Here is a 26,633-nt window from a genome sequence, read left to right on the forward strand (position 1 = left end):
ATGCACTTATCATGTTAACCGTGTATTATGGTTATCGAAGTGTAGTTCTTTACTCCCTTTGTTGTGGTTGTTTAGTTTTGTCTGACTCTTTGTGACCCCATTTGGAGTTTTCTTGGCAAAGACACTGGAGTGATTTACCATTTCCTTCTCCAGCTCATTTTACAGTTGAAGAACTGAGGCAAACAGGGTTAAGGGACGTGCCCAGGGTCACATAGCTAGTAAGTTTCTGGGGCCAGATTTAACTCAGGAAGATGAGTCTTCCTAACTCCAAGGAGGTGCTCTATAAACTATTCCACTAAGCCACCTCCTCTTTACTACTAAACTGTAAATCCCGAGAGGGAAAGGACTATATCTTATCTAAACTTTGTGTCCTCCCTACATAACAGGCACTAAATGATATATTTGTATGTTAAATTGTATTGAACTGAAATCACTCAGTTCAGAAGAAAAGACATAGGGGAAATTTAAGTATGATATTCAAGTATATGAGAGATTCTTATATAGAAAAAAACTGTGGTGAGCTGATATCCACTTTCAGAGGCAAAAATGATTTAAGGCTACAACATGAAAAATCTACCACAATTGTATAAGATTGTTTCCCAATAGAGAAAATTGTTAAAAATTGAAAGAACTGACTCGGGGAGGCTGTGCAGTTGTAAATATATCTTCAAAATTAGGTTAGAATCAGACCTGTCTGAAATATAGTTTAAATTGGATCTGCATAGAGGTAAAGAAATGGATTCGAAGCCTAAGGCTTTGTGTGTGGTTTCTTTTTCTTTCTTTCTTTTTTACATACACTATGAATCCATAGATCAATGACTCTGAAACCTCCACCAAAGCATTTTTAAAAATCTCATCTCCTTAACATATGCATTCCCTTGAGAGCACAGTGACATGTGTAGTACCTAACACACCGTGGATACTTAATAAATGGTTTTTATTTGTAATGATAACACATGAATTACTTGCTTTTTCTGCCTTAGGGGTCCACTTGAATGATAAGTTATCCATAAAGTTGCCATCTGCTGTGATTTATATTTATATACCTTTCTCCTCAAAAAAGTAGATACTAAAAATAAACATAAGATTGCATGACGAGAAGGTATTATGAACTGCAAACCCTAGTGAGCTCTCCTCAGTTCCCTGTGACTTTTCTCTACATTCAAGTAGAGGAGCATCCTTGAACCAAGCTGAGGGTACTGACCCGTTCAAACATGAGAAAAGTTGAATACCTCCAAAAGGCTCTAGAGACCTCCTGCAAGTTTGTATTTCAATTGGGGGAACATCAGAGAACACCATAGCAAAGGAAGAGGATGTCTAATGCTGCCCCAAGTTGACAACTGGTTTGGAGAATTCCCAGGACAGGGTACATCAGAACAGCTAACTTCTCCAACTCCCAGCATGATGAGTTTATTCCAGGGATTAATTGACAACAGAAGGCCCCTTGAGTGATTTAGAATCCATGGAGGAGAGAATCTAGGTGAGACCCAGCCCTCCCTCCCCCACCAGTATTTCCATAGAATCTACATGACTGAAATGAAGTTCCCGGATTCCTATCATGTGCCCTAAAATGGGGAGGCAACGACCCCACCTTCTACTTTTTCTGACCTCCCGCCCTATGCATTGCTTAGTATTTCCCTATCATAATTCTATATCAATAATATGCAGATTATAGAGCACAATAAAAAGTGCCAGCACATTGGAAATGTGAATGTTGATTTACTCAAAGTCTCATTACGCTCAGCTGCTACAACTCCTTCAAAGAAAAGAAATCACAAAATGCAATGGCACTTCCCAGAGCTTCTGTTATTCATGGCTCTGAAAGAGGTTTTTTGAAACCAATTTAGGGAGGACTCCACACTCCCCCTTATTTAAATGGTCTTAATTCTGCTAATGGAATGTTAGCAGAAAGAGTTGGGGAGCCATGTGGAGCTGATTGCTTTGCTCCAATATGGATGCTGCCTGCGAATTAAACGTACCTAAGTAGCCACCTGTTTATGCTTACGATTATGGAAAGACCCATATGTTTCCCGCTCTACACATGGGAGGTAAATATTGAAAAAATTATTCTGGTGTGAAGGGTGAACAGCAGCAATTCTTCTTTTGCTGTCAACATATGCTGTGGTGTTTCCCCCTAATGTAGTGCCTTGCCTGACATATTTGCTGATGTTTACCATGCAGTATTCCCCCCCCCAAATCTGTTACCCATGGTTATGTAAAACAATTAAAAACCATTCACATTAAATTCAAATTAGAAAACCATACCATTTTCCAACATAAGCATAATAAAATTTCCCTTTGAAGCTGCGGTTTTAAATAGATTTTGATTTGAGTGCTGAACAAAGATGAACATCATCAACACAAAAAGCTCCTCTCCTTTTTCTTCCTCAGTCTTGAGAGGTAATTGGTAGTCTTGAACTTGAAGTTGATTGTTGTTGTCATTTCAGTTGTGTCCAACTTTTTGTGAGCCCTTTTTGGTGTTTTCTTGGCAAAGATACCAGGGTGTTTTGCCATTTCCTTCTCCAGCTCATTTTACAGATGAGGAACTGAGGCTATGTGACCCAAGGTCACATAGCTAGTAAAGGTCTAAGTCCAGATCTGAACTCATGAAGATGTCTTCCTGACTCCAGGCTCCTTGCTCTATTGCTCCATTCAGTGCACCACCTAGCTGCCCCCAATTTACAGGTGATATCAATGTTAAAATAAAGCTATCCACTTTACTGGGTCTAATCTGGAATTCAGGTTAGGAGGCTCCCACAGAGCTCTGCAGGGAAGGCTGGACTTGGCAAGCAGGCTGGCAGATGTAAAGTAGTTAGGAAGATAGAAAGGCATAACAAAAAAGCTAGAGCAACAGAGGGTACTGTTGGCAAGCTCTGAAAGTAACACACAAATGAGTACCATTTTTTTTTGTCTGACTCAGGTTATAGAGACAGGGAAGACCTCTCTTGACAAAAGAAGGGAACAAAACCCCCTGCCACTACTGAACGAATCATTGTTAAGGGATTGATGAAGAGAGTTTCCCCCATCAACTTGATAATTGAGGCTGTCTTTGATTACATGTCCTAGATGTATACATGTGTGCCTAAACATAAGTATGAATGCCCTGGGTATACCTTTTAACCACCCTGGAGGAAGAGTTGCACCAATATAGGCTGTCCCAAAATGAACTGTTTCCCTCCCCCCCACACCACTGTATAGGATGGAATGTCATAGGAGCCACCCTTTTGTGTTGGCCTATAAAGGTCTTTGAGGGCACTATTTTCCCATCTTCCTTTCTTCCAGGGAGATGCTAGGAGCACAGCAGTATGAGATAAGTAAACCTACTGTAACGATTGGAATAACGCCACCTGCTGGATACTTACTGTAGAAGAGTTCTGCCCATGAAGCGAAGGTCTTTGAGGGCAAGACCAGGCATCAGGAAGTGACGCAGACTAGTGGGAGGAGGAAGAAAGAGACTGGCGCTCAGTCTCGGGCTCTTTCCTGGGGACGCTGGCGGAGAAGGGAGCTAAAAATGTGCTCTCCCTTTAATAGATAGAAATCTAGGCCTTTCTCTCTCTCTTTACCAAATTCTTATTCTCCTTAATAAATGCTTAAAAGCCTAACTCTTGCTAAAGCTTATAATTTATTGGCGACCACTCATTAGATATTTTAGACAGACTAGCTAGAATTTTAGCCCTTAACACTACCCAAGGGTTGCTAGTGGCTGATTTACCCCAAAAGCTTATTGAGGAATTGAGGGGACAGGAAGGGGCGGGAACATATATGGCCATACATGACCAGAGGATTCTTCAATAATAGTCTCCATCCTCAATCTTGAGGAGGTCATGAGATAATCTGTCAGTGATATGACAACTGTGAAAACTCCTAAGCATTGCCCCTCTGTCTTCTCTAAGTTTGAGAGGACCTGAATTGAGCTTCCTGAGTAGAGAAAGGGGATTTCCAGGGCAGTTGATCCCAGAATCTAGCCTAGGAACTAAAGAAGGGAGATTTCTTAGGTAGTACAAGGCTCAGGGCTTGCCTCATAATTAATTCCAAATTTAAAACTTCTGGGATCCAGTTGAGAAAGGGGAATTTTGGCGGGCAACAGTCCTCTTGGAGAGAAAAAATGGCATCATGTGAAGTTTCATTACATTGGTAGGAGCTGCTGCAAGTACCAAAAGTCACAATAAAGATGAGCAAATGTCCTGAATCCCATACTTTTCACTTCAAATGGTGTGGGGAAAAGGTTGCCTCTCTGGCATTCACAAGAGGGTTTGCCTTCCAAGGGAGTCCAAAACACAGGATAGTGCTTTGTCTCTGGAGAAATGGATATATCTCTCCCCTCCTTAAAGTCAAGAAGACCCTAGGCTCAAGCAAGTCCTGTGTTTGACACACACTAACTCTGTTCTTTTTCTTTGTCCTTCAGTCTCTAACAGGACCATACATCAGAAGGTGATGTCATGACTTGCAGTGAATTGGATTTAAGTGAGGCAGGGCTATGCAAAGTCACCAGCATCTGGGTCCAGTCGCAAGATATACAACAGGATGACTGGGGAATGCCCCAGATGTCTAAGGCAATCAGGGTTAAATGACTTGCCCAGGGTCACACAGCTAGTAAGCGTCAAGTGTCTGAGGCTGGATTTGAACTGAGGTACTCCTGACTCCAGGGCCGGCGCTCTATCCACTGCACCACCTAGCTGCCCACACTAACTTTGAGATCATGGGCAAGTTACCTCTCAGAGTCCCAAGCAACTTTCTAAGATAATAAATGAAACACTTGTCAATCAGCATCTTTTTCAGTTTTCATAACCTGATGAAATCTAAAGTCCAGATTAGAATGCAAAGCTAAATTAATAATTAACCGAATGAAAAAATAAAAAATTTTAAACTAGCAGATTTGTTTCTGTTGACTAGTCCCCTCCCCATCTCTCTCATATATGTATATATATTTATATATACACATATATATGAATATATAATACATATTTATATAGTTAGGCATGTGTATATATGTGTATAAATATACATATGTATTTTATGCCATAGGGGAAATTCCTAGATCGCCCCTGTTACTATCAAATTCTGTAAAATAAATAAACAAACATATATAATATATTTATATGTTTTTGTGTATATATACACATATATAAACATATCTATCCCAAAATATTTATATTTTGAGATGTGATTTGTATTAATATATACATATTTTTATATGTCTCCAAAACACAGAGGTTTTATTTTTAAGGAAATGAAGATGTCTGCAAGTTTCATTTTTAAGCAAATTCAATATTGTTTTCCATGTGCAATTGAAATTCAAGCATTGAGAAGAGAGTCAGAAAAAAAATTAAGTTAGATTTAAAGTTAGTCTAAAGGTTTAATTGTAAAGGCTATAGATACCTAAGAGGTAGATAATAATACAATGAATGATGTTTAAAAATAACATAGCAGTGTTTTTCATCATTTTTTAACTGTAGTGGAATAAACAAAGTTTGTATAATTTTAAAACAGAACATTTAGATTCATCTAAAAAATCAACAGGAAATTTTTAAAAATGTTTTTATATTAAAAGTATGCTGTTATTTTATTAATGGGAACAGAGATTAATTTGTTTAGTTGATTTTTCCCTTTTGGTCAATTCAATGATTGTCTCAAGATAACTATTAAAGGAAAAAAATATCTCTCTTCAATCAAAATTACTAAAACCTTTAGGGATTGTGTAGAAATTTTATTTATCTGGCAGTCATGTAATTCACATAAGAAGTAAAATTGTCACCTACATTATTTTCCATGAGTCACATGCAATCCATATTTCACAATATTATTATAGAACATTATTATTTTATATGGATTTTTCCATTATGCCAAAGCCTGTTATATTTTGCAACCTAGTGCTGTCCAAATGATTATGGAATCATAGAATTTAAAAAGGAGAGGGCTTAGTCATTTAGACCAACATTCTGAGGCCCTCTAAGGTAAAGTGACTTTCCCAAGGTCACACAGTGATTAAGTGTCTGAGGTAAGTTTTGAAACCATGTCCTTTGATTCTAAATCCAGTATTCTTTCTACTGAACCATGTAACAGTTGATGTTAGCAAACAGCAATAGATACCCCTGCTTCAGGCTTTCCATTATATAAGAAATATCACATTGATGTAGTACTTTAAGGGTTCTAAGGTACTTTACATACATGCTCTCATTTAAGCCTCATCATACATCTGTGAGGTATTTTACAGGTATATTACAGGTATTACTATCCTGATTTTACAGATAAGAAAACTGAGGCTTAGAAAAGTTAAATGACATGATCACTTGGACACATAGCTAGGGTATGCTGGAGACAGCTATTTTCAGGGTGTATATTTTTTAAAATATTTAATTTTTAATTTATGGAATAAAACAAACATTTCCATAACATATTTTTTTAAAAGATAATTGCACATGAACCTGCAAGCCTATTATGTACAACTTGCTATTCCTTTTAAATATATAATAAAGTTATCATGTAAATTTCTTTTTTTCCATTTTTTCTTTCCCCCCTTCTCCTGCTCTAGAGATGGCTACCATTAGACATAAATATATTTGTGTGTGTGTGTATATATGTCTGTGTGTGTGTGTGTGTGTGTGTGTGTGTGTGTAGAGAGAGAGAGAATAATTTTACATATTATAGATAGAAGTATTTTATACATACTTCTATTTATCTTTTCTTTCTCTGGATGCAGATAATGTCTTTTTTTCACATGTCATTTATAATAGAATTACTTAATTACTCAAAATTGTTCTAAAAACAATATTGCTATTACTGTATGCAAAGGTCTCTTGCTTCTGTTCATTTTGCTCTTTGCACCTCAGAAATAGTCAAATACTACAAATCAAAGCTTAAGTTATTATTTTGTTAATAGTTTATACTTAATAGGGAAGGAGGGATAAAATTTGGATCTCAACACTAAAAAATATTTATTCTTTTCAAAAAATAAAGTGAAAGACTTAGAAAAAAGAAAGTGATTAGGGAAAATCAATAAACAAATTATATTTATAAGTATATTGTGAGGGGCAGCTAGATGGCACAGTGGATAGAGCACCAGCCCTGGATTCAGAAGGACCTGAGTTCAAATGTGGACTCAGACACTTGACAGTTACTAGCTGTGTGAACCCACGCAAGTCACTTAAACCCAATTGCCTCACCAAAAAAAAGTATATTGTAGGTAATTTTTGAAATGAAGAACTAGTTTTAAAACATTTAGCAGCACAATCTGTCACATAATTAAAAGTCGGAGTCAGAATTTGAACCCAGGTCTTCCCGAATTCAAGTCCAGCACCCTTTGATTCTTTATAATTAAATCCAGAATACAATTTATCTTTGCAAAGAAGAAGAAAAAAATGGCATAGTTTCTGTCCTCCAGAAAGGCTTTTTCAATGGCTTTCCTAAACTGTGGCAAACAAAACTGATTATAATACTCCAGATGGGGTCTCATTAGAGCAGAATATTCAGACTAAGATTCTTATGTTCCTAGAACTCTTGCCTGACTTAAAAGCATCCCAGGATCAATGAGCTTTTTTGGTTGCTACAATACCTTGACTTTGTATTTCACTAAAATCCCAATATCTTTTTTTCAGATAAATTGCTATCTAACCACGCATCACCTGTGTTGTACTTTTTACAAGTTGAAAACCTACTGAATTTCATCTTATTACATTCAGTCCAATGCTCCAGACAGTTAATGCTTTTTTAGATCTTGACGCTGTGATCAGGGACATTAGTTATTCACTCTTTCCCCCACCCTAAGCCTTGTTTTACCTGCAGATTTGGTGAATAGTATCTTTCTATTTCCCTTATGGGAATACCCTAGAAATGAGTCAGATCTAGTCTTTAAATGATTCTCCCCAGAGCCCTGGGGTGAGGATGTAATGCTCCATCAAATTTTAGGAAAAGAACCTCATCATTCTCTTTAGGGCTCAGGCTTCCCCCACAGATTCAACCTAGTCTACATGCTCAAATCCACAGCCAGAGGATGTTCTAGAGGAAGAGTGTGAGCAGTTGTAAGTTATACTACCAAGTAGCAACCTCTGATCCCATACCCATTATAGCCCCTTTTCCCCCTTTAAGTCTGATGACTCCTAACTGCAAATATAGCTTAAATGACTTCTCCAAGCAGGAACTCAAATCATACAATAATGTAAGGCAAGAGGAAAACTCAAAGCAATGTCTTGAGCAACAACTGGCCTTATGAAAATGTTGGCAAACATGTTAGCTATCATAACTGTTTCAACAGCAAACATTCCTTCTGGTGAAAGGATAGAAATCTGTACCTCCATTTGAAAACATTGCTAGTGGAAAAGGAAATTGGCCTAAGCTACAAAGAACTATCTAAATCCAACCTCTTACAATTATCATCATCAAATAAAATAGCTTTCATTTGGAAAATGTCTCACATAGATGTGGGCCTGAAGCTAAAGGGGAAAAAATTATGTCATTCAGACTTTTGAGTAAAGAAGGAAGAAAGAGAAAATTTAAAGCTCAGGAATTTCTATTGTTTTTAAATGACTTGAATTGTATGGAATCCAAATAAAAATAAGCCAAGTTAATATGACATCTTAAAATAAAAATTTCTCAGGCATGTATAAAGCAAAGCTATGAATGAGTATGACAGATCATTTTCTCTAGAGTGAGAACACTTGTTTCATTCCTGTTACTTATGAGAATGCATTTTTAAAAACCACATACACACACACACACACACACACACACACACACACAACCCTCCTCAAATGAGGAGAGGTAAGAGGTAAAATTATCATAAGATACTGTACCTGGAAAATTTAGAGGCAGTTCAAATTTAGGAGAACATTGACCATCTTCATTTTCATTACAAGTGTTAGCCATGACCTTCTTTATTTTGAAACTGTTCACTTTAATCACTTCTCCAGTTGATAGAGAACATTCATTTCCAAACATTTCATAAATAGAACCTAAAGAAAAAGGATAAAGACTTATTATAGGGGTAGCTAGGTGGCACAATGGATAGAGCACTAGCCCTGGATTCAGGAGAACCTGAGTTCAAATCCAGCCTCAGACACTTGACACTTACTAGCTGTGTGACCCTGGGCAAATTGCTTAACCCTCATTGCTCCACAAAAACAAAAACAAAACAAAAGCAAAAGCAAAAACAAAACCAAAAAGGCTTAATGTAAAGTAGCTCGGATCCCACTATCTCCATGAAAAAGATAAGAAGTCAATACTTTGGATATGTAGGATGTCCCAAAAGACCAAGTGCAATTTTAAGGTATCAAAACTTAAACCTGCACTAAGATTTTTGGAATACCCTGTATCGTCATCATCACCATCAACATCACTATTCATAAGTTTCTTTTAGCAATTGATGAAAATGAATTGTTAAAGGTTTGTTGATGCCTTTTATTTTTTATGCGACAGTAATTTCTCCTTAGGGTGTCTAGGTAGCACAGTAGTGCCAGGCCTGGAGTCAAGAAGACTCATAATCCTTGAGTTAAAATCTGGCCTCAGATACTTACTGGCTGTGTGACCTGGTCAAGTCACTTCACCCTGTTTGCCTCAATTTCCTCATCTGTAAAATGAGCTGGAGAAGGAAATGACCAAGCCCTAAATGGGATCACTGAGTAGGACAAATTGAAAACAACCAAGCAACAACAACAAATTCTCCCCATAAAATGAACACTTGTAACAAAGGGAAACATTTAAATAATTGATTCCATATCCATAGTTTCCCACCCCTCTACTAATATGGAAGTGTGTTTCATTATCAGTTCTTATGGGCCAGAACGATTCATAATTCAGTAGACTACAGATGCCATTACTATTGCTTACATTATTGTCATCATTGTATGTGTTGTGTGTTTCATTATCAGTTCTTATGGGCCAGAACGATTCATAATTCAGTAGACTACAGATGCCATTACTATTGCTTACATTATTGTCATCATTGTATGTGTTGTCTCTTGGTCTTCGTAATTCAACACTCATCATGCATTCTTCTCCTTTCATACATATTGGTTCACCTTTCCATTACTAAAATGAGTTTAATCAAGTTTCATAAAAACATTTATGGAAACCTTAAATGATTGCCTAGCCCACTCCCCACAGCAGCTGCTTCAAATTTTCTCATCTTTCTTTAAGCCTATCATAGCACTCTACCCTGAACCCTTCTCACTGATGACTTTACCTCCAACTACATAGGAAAAAACAGGCCATTTGTGGAGAGCTCCTCTTCCTCCTTCCCTCATCTTATATAATTAAGACATCTTCACCCCATCTCCTCTTTCACTCTGAACTCAGAGAGGCAGATCTCCTTACCAAAACCCTTTCTCTCTACATATTCACTTCCCACTCCCTCATCTTCAATCTCTCCCTGCATACAGCTCCTTCTGGTTCCTACAAACATACCCATGTAATCCTCACTTGATGCTACCAACCCTGCCTGTCATCATCTCTCCTACCCATGGTGGCCAAACTCCTTCAGAAAGTTATCTCCACTAGATATCTCCACTCCTTTTCCTCACACTCTCTTCTCAACTCTATGCAATCTGGCTTCTGAATCCATCATTCAACTGTAACTGCCCTCTCCAAAGTTAGCAATGATTTTTTAATTAAAAAATCTAATAGCCTCTTCTTGATCCTGTTTCTTCTTGACCTCTTTGTAGCATTTAACAAGTGAGCATTTATATAGCATATTTTTTTACAAACACTTTGTAAACGTCATCTCATTTTATCCTCAAAAACACCCCTGGGGCAGCTAGGTGGCACAGTGGATAGAGCACCAGCCATGGAGTCAGGAGTACCTGAGTTCAAATCCGGCCTCAGACACTTAACACTTACTAGCTTTGTGACCTTGAGGAAGTCACTTAACCCCAATTGCCTCACTAAAAAAAAAAAAAAAAAAAAAAACCCACCCCTGGGATGTGGGTGCTGTATGAGGTCACTGAAGCATATAGAAGTTGAATGATTTTCTGAGTCGTTCAGTGTCTGCAGCAGAATTTAGAGTCCAGTCTGCTTGACTCCATAGCTAGCAGTCTATCTCCTGGGTCACCAAGTTGCCTGGCATTTGCTATTGCTGATTACCTTCTCCTTCTGGATAAGCTCTTCTCGCCAGGTTTTTATCATGCTACACTCCTGGATCTTTTCCTATCTGTCCAGACTGCTCATTCTCAATTTCCTTTGACGATTCTTTATCAAGTAGTCTCCCTACTTCAAATCTCTTCCCAATTAAATACATCCTCCTCTCAGTAGCCCAGGTGATATTTCTAAAGCTTAGGTCTTATCATATGACCCCATGCTCAAAGAACTCCAACAGTTGCTTACTACCTCCAAGATGAAAGATAAACTCCTCTATTCAGCATTTAAAACTGTTTACAAACTGGCTTCTTCCTACCTTTCCAGTCTTTTTACAACTTTCCTCCACAGGGACATACAGGGTGTTCAGGGAGGACTAACACCATCTTTTCTGAGGGCTTGTTGAGTCCTTTTTGGGGCTTCTCATCCACCTTTGGTGTCTACCTTCACCCAAATTTCACCTGTGGCTCCAAGAAATACTGTCCTGCCAGATGGGCGGAACCAGGTTGAGGGTAACCAACAGGCTTTAGAAATGTTGATGAGATAGGGAGATGTCTACCTCAAGCATATGAAGATTTCCCTTGAAGAAATGGGCAGATGAGAACAATATGTTCTAATGGCCATGAAGGCTGTTGGAGCAGGTACTGTGGAGCACTTAGAACTTGGTCAGACATTGAAGATGCCAAGATACTTCACTGCATCCCAGGTCATTGGCCAATCATCCTAGCTTTTGTTTTACCTCTGGACTTCAATGACCCTGTGATGTAGTTGGTCCTCACCCTATGATATAATTGGTCCCCTTCAGAATGAAGGGAAAATAACACAACTTTCTTCCACACATTCTGTTCCAGCAACCCAAGCCATATCTTATGTCTAGAATGGTATTCCCCATCACTTCTGCCTCTTAGATTCCCTGACTTCCCTTCAAGATTTGATTCAAGTTCACCTTTCTGCAGAAGTGCCTTCCCCTCTCAGAGTGCATTCTATCAGGGGCAGCTGGGAGGTGCAATGGATGGAGCACTGTCCTGAATTTGGGAGGACCTGAGTTCAAATCTCACCTCAGACACTAACTAGCTGTGTGACCCATGGCAAGTCACCTAACCCCAATTGCCTTAAACATCCAGCACCACCTCTAGTCAATGTATATCTTGCCCCTGAACTCAGATGGCTCAGGAGGAGAAAGTGAGGTTGGTGACTTTACTTGCACAGCCCTCCCTCACTTAAATCAAATTTACCACAAGTCATGACATTACCCTGATGTCGTGGTCCTCTTTGAGAATGAAGAACAAACAACAACAGCCTTCTATCAATGCAATATCTTGTATCTACCTACTTGTTTGCATGGACGGCTAGGTGGTACAGTGGATAAAACACTGTCCCTGGAGTCAGGAGGACCTGAGTTCAAATCTCACCTCAGGTACTTCCTAGCTGTATGATCCTGGGCAAGTCACAACCCCAATTGTCTTAAAACATTCAGGATCATCTCCAGTCATCCTGATATATATTTTGTCACAGGATCCTAATGGCTCTGGAGGAGAGAGTGAGGTTGGTGACTTTGCTTGCACAGCCCTCCTTAGATCCAATTAACTCTGATGCCATGGTCCTCTTCTTGAATGAAGGATAAACAATAACAACAACAACAACAACACAACTTGTTTCCATGCCTTTTTTTCTCATTAGAATGTACACTCCTTGAAAACAGGAACTAACTTTTCACCTTTCCTGGTATCCTGAGTTTTTAGTTCAATGGCTGGCACATAAGTACCTAATGCTATAAGTGTTTGTTGATTTGATTTGACTTGACTTGACCTTGAGGAATAATAGCTTCCTACTCTATCCAGTAAGTAAAGTAAATACTACTTTTCTACTAGAAACTTTAGTTTGCATTTTTCTCAGTACTTTTAGCTCATAATATTGAGGTCAGGATGAAAACAAGTCATAGATTGTTGGAATTGATGATGTATTTTTGCTACATCAGGCATTTAAGTTCATGGGACTCAACAATGACCTAAAAAGTGGGGGAGGGGGCCGCAGGAATCTAAGGACAAAAGGAAAAACAGATAGAAGTTCTTTATGAAGAATGGTTATGTAATGCCTGCTACGTTTTTTGGTTTTTTGGCAGGGCAATGAGGGGTAAGTGACTTGCCCAAGGTCACACAGCTAGTGTCACGTGTCTGAGGCCAGATTTGAACTCAGGTCCTTCTTAATCCAGGGCCAGTGCTTTATCCACTGCACCACCTAGCTGCCCCGACGGTTGTGTAATGCAATAGAAATCACACTAGGCTAGAGATCAGGAAACCTACTTACTATTCTTGGCTAGCTATATAGCTATTTAAGATGTGACCTGGCCAAAACCAAACATCACTGAGCCTCAGTTTACATAACCAGAAAACAGAAATAATAAAACCTGTCTCATTTATCTTACTCAGTTATTGTGAAAATTAAATATGGATGTGTTCTGTAAATATCTATGTAAATATAAGATATTCCATTTAGGAAGCAAACAACTGGTTAAATAGATGGTTTCTGGGAACTGGATTTGATTTCCTAGACCATGGCTTAAAACATAGGAATAAAGATGACCTCTTTACCAGGTATACAGTATACCTAATGAGCTCTGGTAAAAAATACATTTGTCTCTTGTCTTTAAACTGAAAAGAATGGTGGATGAAGAAATGTATCCACATGTATTATGAGTAACTAAGTGGCCCAGTGGCTAGATTGCTGCACCTGGAGTCAAAAAGACACAAGTTCAATTCTAGCTTGGCCTTAGTTATTTACAGCTAGTGGTTTTGTGGCAAAGTCACTTAATCTCCATCTACCTCAGTCTCCTTATTGTAAAATAAAGAATCAAAGCATCTACCTCCCAGGGGTTTGAGAGGATAAAATGAAATGATTTTTTGTGATGCAATTTATAAATCTTTAAGTGATATACAAATATTGGCTATTGTCATTATTATTTTATGATGATATATCCATTTACCAAGATAGAAAATATCAGACATAAAAACAAAAGAGTGGACCAGTAGCTCATAAAAGATTGTATTTTAAAAGTGGTCATCAATAAAACCCATAGTCTCAGGTGCATATTTAAAAATAATTGAAGCAAGGTGAAGTAGAAATCCTAATACAAAAGAATACATCCAACCTCTTCTAGGTTATCACTCAAATTTGAAGGGACACAAGAGACATAGAACTCTTGATTGGAACATGGTGGCTATGAGAGATCAAATTTAAAAGGAACACTATACATAAAAGAGATGGCCAAGTAGCATTGAATATTAACTAAATGTATTCATGGGTAGAAGACCAGGAACCAAAGGAGAGGAAGCATCATGGAGAGAATTTAAATGAGAGTTATTGCAGGGAGAACAGAAGTGATATTATTGTAGAAGCAGACTATACACCATCAGGGCAGAAGAAAAAAATATCTATAGTTCAGGAAATAGATATTAAAGCTAGCATGGAAACAAGCTACAGTAATAGGACTTCAATTATCTGGATATTTTCTGAATCTGTCTCTCTGTGTTTGTATCTTTATGTCTCTCCTCTCTATGTATAGTATGTGTGTGTGTGTGTGTGTGTGTGTCCATCTGTGTGTGACTATCTGTTTCTTTTGCTCTCTGTCTCTCTCAGATAAAGGTGATTGTTCTTCTGGCTCTGGTTCTAAGAAGGAAGAATGGATTTCTAGGGCAGAAAAAATGGAAATCCATCTTCAAATTCATAGAAGGAAGAAGAATACTGGGGGACACCTGACATGAATGTTAGATTTCAGGAGAGAGGTTTTCAAAAAACTCAGAGAAAGCATAGGTAGGAGCCCATGCATGGCAAAATTTTACAGGTCAGGTTAGTAGAAGAAGGATGGAAAGTTCTTAATGAAAATATGAAGAGACACACTTCCGATAAAGGGGAAAAGGCCAACTTAACAGAGATGAGTATGGGAAGACAGTAGTCTCCTCAATGAACTCAGATTTTTAAAGAGACATGTATAAAAAATGGAAGCCAAGGTGGGTTGTGGAGATTGAATATAAAAGAATAGACTGTTCAGTAAGAATAGTTTTATAGCCCAAAATGAGCTATTATGTTTGAAAATTAATGTAAACTGAGAGACAAGTTTATGAGTATGATCAATTTATTAGTTAGGCTATCAGTAACTAATAAACTGGACCAATGGCCTCTTGCACTGTCTTCCTTTTGATCAGCTGACAGTACATCATTTGACCTCTTCTGACAATCCTACTTGGTAGGCATTTTAATTAGGAGGTAAAATGAGAATCACCTCAGCTCCCCCCACCCCTCCCCCCCAAAATTGGATTAGACTTCAGATAATGGGAGTAGTCTGCATCAGTTTTGGATGAATCAACTAGAATTGGGGTTGAGTGGGTAGTGGGTAAGGTTACAAAGGTGGACAATACCAGGGTGGAAATACAAATTAAAATAATAGAACTGAGAATCAAACTGACTCCTGGGTAACTGAGTAAAGGATGGAGGTAATTACAAGTCAAAGGGCAGCTAGGTGATTTAGTAGATAGAATGTCAGACCAGGACTCAGGAAGATGAGTCTTCCTGAATTCAAATCTTGCCTCAGACACTAGCTGTGTGACCCCAAACAAGTTATTTAATCCCTGTTTGCCTCAGTTTCTTCATCTGTAAAATGGCAAACCATTCCAGTAACTCTTCCAAGAAAACCCTAACTTAGGCTATGAAGAGTACGACACAACTGAGATGATGGAATAATAACAATTACAAGACTTGACCTTCAATTTTCCTGTAATGTAGATAAAGTTACAAAGGTAAGGAGTTTAGACTCATACCACATGGGAGAGTCTAAATTCTAGGCCAGCTTGACTAAGTCTTAAAAATAGAATTAAAATCAATTCTCACTTTTACAGAGCTAAGGATGGTAATTATTAACATAAGAAATAGGTTTCTTTTTTTCCTTTAGACTTTGCATTGGGGTCAAGAAGAAGGTCAGTGAAAGATTTCTATCTTTCCTCCCTTGCTTGGAGGGGACGTGACAGTGATAATGGATAGTAGAGAGGTCTATGAATCAAAAAACTGATCACAACTCCTTTAATCTTGTGTTAAGCATCAGCTCACTAATTAAAGGGCCTCCTTGCCATGCTCTCCATCCCAATGACCCCTCCACAAGAGCATTCATTCTGTGTGATAATATCCATAGGAATATCCTGTTATAACATCCACTCTGGAAGACTTCAAAGGTTCCCTGATTTCAGGAATCAATTTGGTCATTTAAGTGACGGTATCTTACTTAGCTAATCAGCCAGCTCCTGGAATATCCTCTGCCAGTCTCCTTTTGCCTGAAGCCTTCCCCCTCCTTTATGGTTTATGCCCATAAAAGCTTCAGGACTCCCTTGCTAGTGAACTCAAACCCCAAGACAAATTTGATACTCTGGGGTCCCATTATTCCTGTGTCATCCACACTACTCATGATTTCTTTTGCTTCTAGTTTCTGTAACAAGGATAATAAACTTCAGACTAGAAAGAAGAGATCAGGTACAAGTTGGAATAGATGATAGTCCTGCTTTACTCTGACTTGCTCAGAATCAAAAGCAAAGGATGACGCGATGCTCTGGATGCCAAATTTTAGGAAAGAAAACAAATTGGAGTGTGTCTAGGGGAGAATTACTAAGATAGGGATAGGGTTAGTGGCAATGGCACATCAGGATCAGTTGAAAGAACTGAGTTATTGTTCTTCCTTCATTTTGGAAGAGGACCAAAGATATCACTGGGTGGTTTCTTGACTTAAGCATAAATTGTACTTAAGTGAGGCAGAGATGCACAAAGTTAGCAGCCTTAATTTCTCTTGCAGTCATTAATGTCCAGTGGCAAGGAAAAATTAGGATGACTACCCATGGCCTGGGATACAGCAGACGACCTTGGCATCTCTGATTCTTAACCAAACTCTAAGCATTACGCAACATTTGCTTTAGTGGACTTTGTAACCATCAGAACAAATTATTTTCATTTGCCCATTCCTCCAAGGGAAGTTTTCACATGCTTGGGGTAGACATCTCCTAACTCACCAACAGGTTATGAGGCCTGTCTATCACTCTGAACCTAGTTTAACCAATCTAACAAAAAGATTTTACTGGGGTGTAGCCACTATGCATGATACAGCTTTTTGGAGCCACAGGTGACAGCTGAGTGCCAGGTGGACAGTAAAGGTAGATAAGCATCCCTAAAAAGGGTTTGGCAAGCCCTGAGAGAAAGGACTTAGGGAGAATAGCTGTCTTCACATATATGAAAGGTTTTTCTATAGAAGAGAAACTAAAATTGCTTGGCTTTGAAGGACAGAGCTTAGGAGCAATGGATGGAAATGTCAGAGAAGCAAATTTAGGTCTCTTATAAGGAAAATAATAATTAGAGGGGACAAAAAAGCATGAATGGTCTCAGGAAGTAATGGATTATTTGTCAGCAGAGATCATTAAGTAAAAGCTGGATTACCACACAATTAGCATCTTGTATGAAAAGGTTGTTCAGAATGCAGTGGGTGCTAATTTGCTGTAAGAAAAAGCAAAAGGCATGATTTAAGAAAAAACTAGGAACATTTGTGTATACTGATACAGAGTGAAATAAGCAGAAACAGGAGTACCAATTATTTCTAAAATAACACTGGGAAAGATATATTATGAAAGACTTTTTTTTTTTTTTTAGTAAGGCAATTGGGGTTAAGTGACTTGCCCAGGTGTCACACAGATAGTAAGTGTTAAGTGTCTGAGGTCGGATTTGAACTCAAGTACTCCTGACTCCAGGGTGGGTGCTCTATCCACTGCTGCCACCTAGCTGCGGCTATTATGAAAGACTTAAGAATTATAATTAGTGCAGTAATTAGTGACCACCCACAAATGCAGAGAACCAATGATGAAGTGTGCTGCCCATCTCCCCACAGAGAAGTGATGGACTCAAGGTGAAGAATAAAACCTATTTTTGGACATCAATGTGAGAATTTTCTTTGCTTGACTCTTGTGGATTGTTACAGTGATTTTGTTTCATTTTTTCAAATGGGGAGGAAGAAGTGGCAAAGAAAATAAATGCTTGTTATTTGGAAAACAAAGAAGAAAAAAAATTAAAGATAGGTACTAGACTAGAAGGCCTATAAAGTCCTATTGGATTTTAAGAGTCAATAATCTGATCCCATACTGGGCCTGACTCATTCTATCATTAAAAATGCAAGATTCTTGGTTCACTTTGTTAAAAGGAAGTTTTTATCTTCAGGCCTTTCAACCCTGATAAAAGAGGCAAAACAGGAGTTTATTTTTTAAAATGCCAAGGTAGAAAAGACCAAGGTAGAAATCACTGAGGATCAGCCCCAAGGATTCAAACAGCTTTTAAAGACTACTTCTCATAATAAGAAAAAGACAATTATGATAGGTATATGTCCTTAAAAGGGCATTTAGGGGCAGCTAGGTGGTACAGTGGATAAAGCACAGGCCCTGGATTCAGGAGGACCTGAGTTCAAATGTGACCTCAAACAGTTGGCACTTACTAGCTGTGTGACCTTGGGCAAGTCACTTAACCCTCATTGCCCTGGGGGGGGGGGGAGAGCATTTAAAAGGGCCATCTTGTTTTAGCTTCTTCCCAATTGCTAAATCATAGGGAAATGAGATTAGAGTTTGGGGGAAAGGGATGAAAGCTCCTGTGACTATGTGCTAAATAGTAGGTAGGACAAGGGACCCAAAAGAACATGGCACAGATGAGTTGAAGCCATCCTACTCTCTGCCCCTGCCACCCCCAGCCCCCTAAACAGATCTTCCCACAAAAAAAATTCATTATCAAGTACCAGGAAGAGAAACCAGACTGGAAACAATGATGGTTACCATAAATTTCAATAACTTCTATACCTGGGCTTTGAAATAGTGGAGTTTGCTTTGAATTATAGGCAGCATAATGGGAGAATAGGTTAGATATACCAAAAGATTCAAGTTAGTCAGTAGCCAATAAATATCTATTGAGCACCTACTATGTGCTAAGAACTGTACTAAGCTCTGGGGATTCCAAGACAAATAAAAACAAACACAGTCCCTGCCTTAATGAAATTTACATTTTAATGGGGGAAGACAATACACGAAAGGAAACTGGAAAGGAGAAAGGGGAGAAGGGAAGAATAGAAAATACCTGCTATGAGAGCATGAAGAAAAAACCAAAGAAGTTCAAAAACAGAGTATCTGCTGGGAAACTGGGAGAAGATTGTCCTGAAACCCCTCCTTCAACTGAGGCCCTGGAACCTATGGCCCTGCCTCCCAATCATAGAGTTCAGTCAGAGGATACTGATGAAAAGTGAGTATCAGACAGATTTAATCTTTCAGCATAATGAGATTTCCCAGTGATGGGTTTTCTAGAGAAGCAAGGCATGATGGAGAATTCCAAAGAAGTCCAAAAGCAATAGTATAGCTGGTGGGAAATGCTAGACAAAGATTTCAATATTCATCTTTTGACAAAAGTGCTAAGAAATAAACTGGCCAGAAGTTTAGGAAGGAGAAGCAAATAATCTGAATAACCTACCCTTACAGAAGAGTGAACTGACAGCACCATTAGCAGCTAAGTTTGTGTGGTGAATAGAGTGCCAGGCCTGGAATCAAGAAGTTGTTGTTATTCAGTCATTTTAATCATGTCCAACTCTTCATGTCCCCATTTGGGGTTTTCTTGGAAAAGATACTGGGAGTGGTTTGCCATTTCCTTCTCCAGCTCATTTTATAGATGAGGAACTGAGACAAACAGGGTTAAGTGACTTGCCTAGGGTCACACTGCTAGTAAGTGTCTGAGGGCAGATTTGAACTCATGAAGAGAAGTCTTTCTGACTTTAGACCCAGCACATTATCCACTGGACCACCTAACTGTCCAGGAGTCAGGAAGACCTGAGAAATTTGAATACCTTGTAGAATAATTCCTATGACTTCCCAGTCACTTTCTACCCTCACTACCATTCCCAGGTATATCTTAGTCTCTCTATATTAGAATACAAATACCTTAAAGAGTCTTTCATACTTGTTGACTGATTGATTGATTGACTTAGCACAGTGTCTGACACATAAAAGGACTTAAATGATTTTTTTTACATCCAATCATAGAGTTTTATTCTCCCCTTCACATGAACAAGTAGAGTTGTTTATTGATCCACTTAGGTGCACAAGGGAGCCCAGTTGTTCCACAAACCCCACAAAATGGAGAAGGGTAGTGTTGAGGCAGTTAGAGAAATCTAACTGTTGAGTTGAAGAGTTGACACGACTATCCCAAGCAATTCTGTCTCCCCTTCTTTGTACTGTCCCATCACTAAATTCTAGAAAACTTCTAGGCATAGAGAAGTCACATCCAGGGCATGTAGGTTTATGTGGGGAAAGGAGAAAGACAATCCTTCTAATTAGTAAGGAAAAACAAAAGGTGTAATTCTCTTTTAAAAGAACTTATTTTGGGGCAGCTAGGTGGCGCAGTGGATAGAGCACCGGCCCTGGAATCAGGAGTACCTGAGTTCAAATCCGGCTTCAGACACTTAACACTTACTAGTTGTGTGACCCTGAGCAAGTCACTTAACCCCAATTGCCTCACTAAAAAAAAAAAAAAAAAACGACAAAAGAACTTATTTTTTATATATTTAATGTTTGTGTCTATTGATCATTAAGCTCACAATAAAAAAAAATTTAATTAAAAAAAAGAAAGAATGGGGGGGGGTGTAGCTTGGTGGCTCAGTGGATAAAGCACCGGCTCTGGATTAAGGAAGACCTGAGTTCAAATCCAGCCTCAGACCCTTGACACTTACTAACTGTGTGACCCTGGGCAAGTCACTTAACCCTCATTGCCCTGTAAAAAAAAAAAAAGAAAGAATGTCCACCTTCCTGGAATTTACTATCTAGGAAGGAGATAAGACAAAAAACAGATAATTTTAATACACACTTTTATATGAGTAGTACATTAGAGAAGAATACATTATTATGTGAAGATTCAAAGGAAAAGTACATTGCTGACCAAGTATACCAAGGAAGGCTTCATAGAAGAGGTGGCATTTGAGTTGTTCTATAAAGATTGAGTAGGATTTAACAGGCAAAATGGGTAAAATAAAGCATTCAAGGCATAAGAAATAGCATGAGCACAATGGTAGAAAAACACAGCATATGCTCAGGACACACAGAGTTTGAGTAGTACAGAGAGAATGAATGGATGGGAGCAATAAAGCTAAGAAAGAAGGTTACTGCCAGTTGTGAAGGGCTTTGAATCCAAAGCAAAAGATACCAAACTGGGGGCAGCTAGGTGGTGCAATGGTTAGAGCACCAGCCCTGGAGTCAGAAGTGCCTGAGTTCAAATCTGGCCTCAGATACTTAATACTTACTAGCTGTGTGACCCTGGGCAAGTCACTTAACCCCAATTGCCTCACTAAAAAAAAAAAAAAGATACCAAACTTCTCTCAGTAGGCAATAGGAAGCCATTCAAGATATTTGAGCGAAAGAGTGACCAGATCTTGATCAGAGATGTGTATATGAAAGCTTATTCTGACAATATTAAGAAAGATGGATTTGAAGCAGAGAAAAACCTTGAAGCAAGAGTGGACATATTCAGAGGCTATCACAATAGGCCAAGCAGGTAATCCTGAGGGCTTCTTCTAGAATGTTGTAGTGGCACTGACAACAGAAAGAAGGAGGAGAAATATTGCGGAGGTGAAATCTACAGAATTCAATAAGCCTGACTCCAAAGGTAATATTATAGGATCACAGGCCTAGACAAATGATTAGAAATGACATGTTCTCAGGAGAAAGCCAGGTTCCTGGGAGTATGAGAAGATGAAAAGAACATAAAAGTCAGGTACTGAAGGGAGTTTACTAATGAAAGAAAGAAAGGAGGCCTGGAGTCCTGAGAAATACCAGGCCACTTCACACCATGACTTCTCTCCTCAAGAATCCCAGGGAGTGGCCAGGACAGCTTTGTCTCTGGGGGTGACATTCCATTCTTCACATGGTAAGGGCAGCTAGGAAAACTAGGTGGCACAGTGGCTAGAGTGCCAGGCCTGGAGTCAGGAAGACTCATCTTCCAAAGTTCAAATAGACACTAGCCATGTGACCCTGGGCAACTCACTTAACCACATTTGCCTCAGTTCCTCATCTATAAAGTGAGCTGGAGAAGGAAATGGCAAACTCCTCCAGTAACTCTGCCAAGAAAACCGAAAATGGTGTCACCGAGAGTCTGATGAAGCTGAAAAGGGACTTATCAAAAATAACAATAATGGCAGCTAGGAGGGCCCTGTGGTGAAGAGGCTTTTAGTTCCAATCCTTGTTGAAAGACCAGGGAATGAAAACAATAGCCTCTCCTCTACAGGCCGTCCCACCCCCTTTCAAAGCCTTTCCAATTCCTCTGTTACATATAAAGCCTCTCTTGGGTGTTAATTCACCTTTAATAACTGTTAGAGTCATAGAAAACCATCTTTGGATCTGGAAGGTATGATTGAGGACGCTAGTCCAACCCACATCATTTTATAGATAAAGGGACTGAGGTCCAGGGAAGGTAAATGACTTGTTAAAGGTGGCATAAGCAGAACGTTTCCAAGGCAGGGGATGAATTCAACTTTTCTGACTCTAAAACCAGTTCTTGTTTTTGGTTTATTTAGTCATGGATCATCTAAGAAGGCTTCTGAGCTTCCTTTTCACCAGGAGGATAGGTCCCAGGCCTAAGGGTGTCATCTATTTTTATGACCTTTGGAAAGCCACATGCAATTTAATATGCATAATGGTATTATGGGAGCCAAAATGTGCCTGGAATACATATACACATATAAACATAAGAATCTTTTTTTTTTAATGGTTTCCTCTTAACCCCAAGGAATACATCACAAACATGCAAAACCTAAATCTATTAAGTCTTTACAGACTGATTCTTCCCAAAGCAAGGCATATGTTTGTAGCACAATGCCAAACATCAGAGAGAGCTGGAATAAGGCTGCCTATTTTCAGTGATCAAACAATGCCCCTGAAGGCTGTAATTAAAGAGCCATGTGCCTTTGAAATCACCTTTTTGGGATTGCTATTTTGCTCAATAAAAAACTACATTTGTATCCTTTTATAAGCCCATCTTTAGTTTGAAAATCCACATAAGCAGTGCAGAGATCACATCAGAGCATCCAAAAGCCTTTGGTTAACATATTTTTCCTCCCTTCCTCCTACCATGTTATATATGTATGCAGGGACAAAAGCTACTACTGTTTTGGTATTCTTTTCTCTGGTTTTATTTTCAGACACTGGGAACTTCACATAAAGGGACTTGACTTCACATAAAGGGAAGGGACCCTCATTATCAACATGAGATGTGATGGTTGTCCAAGGCCAATTAACTCAGTTAGGGTTTGGGAAATTAAAGGTTTCATTCATGGACTTCATCCCACTTGAGTAAGTTGGTGTCAAAGAGACCACGTTTGGTGGTTATCGTGAAAATTTATGCCATTGGTCAAATATGGATTGTATAGTAAAATGACTATAATAATAGCAAGAATGACAGCCCCCATGACATCACTGACACAAGGACAACCTGCGTGAGAAAATCCCCTCTACTGAGGCAGGTTAGAACCCTTTCTTCAACTTATAGTCATACTGATTAGAGCACTGAGACTATGTGACTTGCTCACTGAGATGATATGATTTGCCCACGGTCACATTGCCAATATTTCTCAGAGATAGCACTTGAATTCAAGTCTTGTTGGCTTTGAGGCCCATCCTTTATTAATGATGTCTGTAATAGTAATAAATAACAACAGGGAGAAAGCTAGGTGGCTCAGTGGATAAAGCACCAGCCCTGGATTCAGGAGGAACTGAGTTCGAATTCGGCCTCAGACACTTGACACTTACTGGCTGTGTGACCCTGGGCAAGTCACTTAACCCTCATTGCCCCGCAATCAATCGATTGAGCGATTGATTGATCAATCAATAAATGAATGAATGAATGAATATTTAAAATAAATAAATAGCAATAATAACTTGCATTTATATAATATTTTAAGGTTTGCAAAGCACTTTGCATACATGATCTCATTTGAATTGTACAACAACTTTTTGAGGTTGGTATTAGAGGTATTATAATCCCCAATTTACAGTTTACTAAAGTGAGACTTAGATTAAGTGACTTTCCCAGTGTCACAGAGTTCACAATTGTCAGAAGTAGGATTTGAACCCAAGTGTTCCAGATTCCAAATCCAGCTCTCTGTTAATTATCTCATGCTGTTCCCCTTCTCTAATCATCATTGTGTACTGATAATTACAAATATATAAAATTGATCATTATTATTTTCACTTACCATACTCTTCAGTGCTGGATCTTGAGTCACCACATAAGCTTTTTAAAATATTTTAATTCCTTAAGATCACAGATTTAGAGCTAGTAGGAATCTGAGAATCTTGTATAATCCCTTCATTTCACAAATATGTCCTAGGGAAGTTATGTGGCTTTCCCAAGTTTACACAGGGAGTAAAAATTAGAACTGAGATTTGAATTGAGGTCTGCTGCTTCAGAGACAATGCTCTTTGTACCATAAAAAGCCGTCTTCACAGCCACAAAAAGTTGAGTGATTAGTGGGGACCTTTTAACTCCCCTACCCTCACAATGGAACGAGATACTTGAAAAGATGGGAGGACTTCCTACTTTAGAATGGACAGACCCAATTACCAAGAAGGCTCACCCCTGGGCAAGAAGTTCATAAGTGTGAAATTAGATAATCAGTGATCATGTCCCTAGAGTTGGTGGTTGATAGGGCAGAGAAAGACCATTATAACGGCAATTTCAATTTTCCAGGTGAACTATTGAGAGAACTTTCCAGGGGAATTGGGCAGAGCAGTTGACTCTAATTATGTTGGACAGATATTTACAGGTATTTGACCAATGTGAATCTCCTATGGAATAGAATTGGTCAGGAATCCCACTAAGGAGGAGACAAATTCCTTGCACATGTATCTGAAGAATTTACCTAATGCAGACCTAATCTCTCACATCCAAAGACTCTACCACTCTAGACCATACCTTCCCATCTCTCATATGGACTAGTGTATAGGGGAATAGGCATTTATATGGCACCAACTGTGTGCCAAGCACCATGCTAAGCATTTTTACAAGTCCCCGTTTCATCCTCACAAAAACCCTGTGAGTTAGTTAAGTAATCAGTTAATAAACATTAAGTGCCAACAACATGCTAAACCCTGGGATACAAAAAGCAGCAAAAGAAAGGTCCCAAGGAGCTCAGAGTCTAATCAGGGAGGCAACATTCAAGCAAATATTTACAAAGCAAGCTATCTACATGATAAAGAGGTAGGAGTTGCTATTATCATCTTCATTTTACAGTTGAGGAAACAGAGATTAAGCGATTTGTCCAAGATCACACAGCTAGTGTCTCAGAGGCCAGATTTGAACCCAGATCTTTCTGACTCTAGGCCCAGAGATCTATCCACTCTGCCAGTAGTATATCCAAACTAACTGCTTTTCCATCATAGAGTCTCTCCCCTCTCCAATCCATCCTCCATACAGCTGCCAAATTAATATTTCTAAAGCACAGATATGAACATATCACTACTCAAAAAGGTTTAATGGCATCCCATTGAATGTAAGACAAAATGTGGACTCTTTCTTTTTAGAATTTAGAGCCCTTCATAATCTAATTCCAACCTACCTTTCCAAAATGATTACACATTACTTCTCTGCACTCCAAACAAATTAGCCTATTTGATATTCCCCATTCACATAATTCTATCTCTGGACTCCCTGCCTGACACATACCTGAAATGTTTTTTCCACATTACTCCTGATTCTTGGAATCCCTAATTCCCCTCAAAGATTAGCTAAAGGATCATCTCTTTCAAGAAGACCTTCCAGGGGCAGCTAGGTGGTGCAGTGGATAGAGCACCGGCCCTGAATTCAGGAGTACCTGAGTTCAAATCTGGCCTCAGACACTTGACACTTACTAGCTGTGTGACCCTGGGCAAGTCACTTAACCCCCATTGCCCTGCAAAAAAAAAAAAAAAAAAGACCTTCCAGATTTCTCTCATTGCTAGTGCCTCTCCCCCAAATGTCATATGTATTCTGTTTTACTTCTCTGTGAACATGTTGCATCCTCCATGGTAGAATTCAAACTCCTTGAGAGCAAAGAAGGAAAGGAATGGATGAAAAACCTTTATCCAGCACTTATCATACCCAAAGTATATAGTATTCACTTTTGTATTTATATACCCAGCAATCTAACAGGATGATTGCTTTCTAGTGTTGTTGTTCAGTCACTTTTCAGTAGTGTCTGACTCTTTGTTATCCCATTGGGGTATCCTTGGCAAAGATACTGGAGTGGTTTTCCATTTCATTCTCCAGTTCATTTTACAGATGAGGAAACTGAGGCAAACAGGGTTAAGTGACTTGCCCAAGATCACACAGCTAGTAAGTGTCTGAGGCCAGATTTTGCACTTAGGAACATTAGTCTTCATGACTTTAGGCCTGGTGCTCTTATCTTCTGGCCAGGAGGTAATTGATAAATGTTCATGATTGAGAATAAATTGAAATGAATCTGTGCATATATACAGATAGGAATTCATCTATAT

The 26,633-nt window shown here is 38.8% G+C and overlaps 1 protein-coding gene across 2 annotated transcripts in view; it reads right to left on the bottom strand.

The window, feature by feature from the left end:
• Window positions 1-26,633, bottom strand: part of THEMIS (thymocyte selection associated) — a 241,945-nt gene that overhangs the window by 155,444 nt on the left and 59,868 nt on the right. For both annotated transcript variants that reach the window (XM_043963045.1, XM_043963046.1), the window contains exon 2: window positions 8,790-8,948. In XM_043963045.1, the coding sequence (XP_043818980.1) occupies window positions 8,790-8,948 (159 nt within the window). The remainder of the gene's footprint in view (window positions 1-8,789; window positions 8,949-26,633) is intronic.

This window comes from Dromiciops gliroides, chromosome 4, assembly GCF_019393635.1.
Source record: "Dromiciops gliroides isolate mDroGli1 chromosome 4, mDroGli1.pri, whole genome shotgun sequence".
Lineage (NCBI taxonomy): Eukaryota > Metazoa > Chordata > Mammalia > Microbiotheria > Microbiotheriidae > Dromiciops > Dromiciops gliroides.